General features: G+C 32.2%; 1 protein-coding gene across 1 annotated transcript in view; it reads right to left on the reverse strand.

The window, feature by feature from the left end:
• The window catches only part of DPP10 (dipeptidyl-peptidase 10 (non-functional)), a gene marked incomplete at its 5' end in the record, with an annotated part of 598060 nt that overhangs the window by 424629 nt on the left and 170808 nt on the right, over positions 1 to 2623 (reverse strand). Inside the window, one exon of the mRNA XM_012002083.1 lies at positions 1118 to 1212. Coding sequence (XP_011857473.1) covers positions 1118 to 1212 — 95 coding nt within the window. The remainder of the gene's footprint in view (positions 1 to 1117; positions 1213 to 2623) is intronic.

Here is a 2623-nt window from a genome sequence, read left to right on the forward strand (position 1 = left end):
GTTGCACACCAAGTAGCTATTCTTTGATTCCCTGTAAATTCGTTTGAAAACAAAAATGTCATTATTTTTCTTCTGACTGATGACCTCATTATTAATGTACATTAGTTGGCTGGTTAAATTTAGCCCAATGATATATAATCACTTAATGATTGTAATGTCCTTTTCTCCTTAATATGTAAAAATACTAAACGGAACATTCTTAGTCCATTTCTTCCATAGGGCCATTCCATAATAAAAATGAAGATTAAATGTTTAAGTGTACAAGTATGAATACATTTTTAAAAGTAGCCAACGACTTTGCTTATCTTTTTATTTTGTGGAGGTTTTCTGAGAGCCTGTAATACATTTTGTCTGTATTTTATGAATTCATCTAATTGGCAGTCTATTGAAACTTTAATTACAATAAAATAGTAAGTAAATAACTGTGTACTATTTTTCATTGGTGTTGAGTAGCTAGATTTTCAACATTTTCAATAGTAATTCATTATCACTTACCAAACAGGTAATTATAGCTAAGTCTTCTAACCTTAGGGTACTAGATTTTTCAGAAAGGCAAAGTGTGTATTAAGACCAATATAGATACACACAGTAATTTAAACCATGTTGGTGAAACAGTGATACAAAATAAGTGAAATGGTACTGACAGAATCCTAAATTCTAAAAGTAGAACACATCAACCTCAGCTGAAGACCAACTTTGGAAAGCCTTTCCATCTGATCCAGAAAACAACAGAACTAGAAAGAAGTCAGAAAGAATGAAAAGTAAAGAAGAAAGGAAAGTTAACAATAAATAAGGCTAGACTAGCCATTTCTTAATCTTGGCATTTGTATGACTAATGTTATATATAAAATATTGGGAAAATTATTCTTTCTAAGCAATTACTATTTATGAAAATATTTCTCCAATTACTAACAAAAGTAAACGGGGAGAAAATGAAGCAGATAGTCACGGGATATTTTGGATCAATAGATTTACTGATTCTCACGCTATTCCAGCTCCAATTTTCACCTGAAAAGCTTTTCAAATGCTGGAGCTGAAGAATAGAGAGTTATGTACATCTAGAGAGCTTTCTAAACAGTACTGAAACACAGAAAGTAATTAATTATTCATTACTTACAAAAGTTGTGTTTTCCAATAATAATGTGGTAGCATTTGTTTCTATATTCAGTTTAATGACATGTCCATTCTCGCTTTTATACACCACATCTGTATCTGCAACAACAAAGACATTCACAATTGACAAATACATTGACTAGGTAATATAGTAACTGTAGGGGAGAAAACGTGCAAAATAAACAGACACATTAGAATAATCATTTTTAGCCTTCAATAACACAAGCAGATTTCTGTACTTGGCATTCATTCTTTTGAAAGATCAGGAAGCCCGCCTAACACATGGTCTATTGTACAATGAACAAAGGGTTAGTACGAGATTCACTCAGGTTCATAGTTTAACAAATGAAAATTAATTAAAATATGGGCAATTTGCTGCACATTCTACAGTGAGAAAAAAAATGGGCCATTACTGATGATGATCCAGTATTTTAACTTAAAAGTGCTGCCAGTTAACTGTAACTCTATACAGTTCTAAGTCTCCTCAGATTGAATCATTCTCATGCAGACCTATTTATGGATCTGATTCTTCTACCAACACTGAATTCCTATTCAGTCTCTTGAATTCTCTTTTGGGTTGTGAATTTGTTCTGTGGTATTTTATCTGGCTTTCACAATTGCAGCTCAAAATCTCTGAGGCTACCACTATATCAATGAATCAACCTTTTCAATTCTAGAAGAATTATGTCTTCATTTTAAACAATTGCATTTCTTTCAGATAAGTGCTTTCACATATTTTTCAGGTAAGTTTAGACATGTTTGTCAGAAAATTAAAACATCTTAACAATATCTCTGTCTGAAATTACGAACTTGAGGGAAAACTGACAGGATATAAGGATATTCTGGAGATAAATACATATATGCAATTATACATAATTACATATATATATAATTAGGTAAAAGAAGATAGCCACATTAAAGTATTTTTGAATATGTTCTCTTTTTAAATGACAATCTTTGTACCCAGTTTTACCCAATTCTAGCCTTTTCCATGGTGTTGCATACACATCCCTAATCTCCTGCTCATTCTTGGAAGAAAGGTGATATTAATGGAGATGAGATTCACTACTTAAATGAATGTGTGTAAGTTACAATATCTCAGAAACGGAATGTCGTCACTTGCAAACTTATAAAACAAGTACTAAATGATGAGTTACAAGGATTATTAGCAAAAACACACAAAAAAGTGTCTGACATTTTGGCAGAATGAGATTTTCTGAGTCCTTCTCTCATTATTTAAATATTATTAATAGTTACGTCTACAGTTTATATGACAAGAAGCAAGCAATACTAGCAAAACTGAAGTTTGTTTTCTTCAGTGTCTAATTCAAAAGACATAGTCCAATATGACTCTCCTATTAGAGCCAAGAATAACACAGAGGGCCAGTAGTTCTTCTTAACCTTAATCACATGGGAACAGTGACATGTTGGAATTGTGGCCTGGGAAACAGGGAAAGACAAATGGCCTTTTTAGCAAGGAGGAAAGTAAGGAGATAAAGAAGGGATTTCC

The sequence above is a fragment of the Mandrillus leucophaeus genome, unplaced genomic scaffold (assembly GCF_000951045.1).
Source record: "Mandrillus leucophaeus isolate KB7577 unplaced genomic scaffold, Mleu.le_1.0 Scaffold677, whole genome shotgun sequence".
NCBI classification, from domain to species: Eukaryota; Metazoa; Chordata; class Mammalia; order Primates; family Cercopithecidae; genus Mandrillus; species Mandrillus leucophaeus.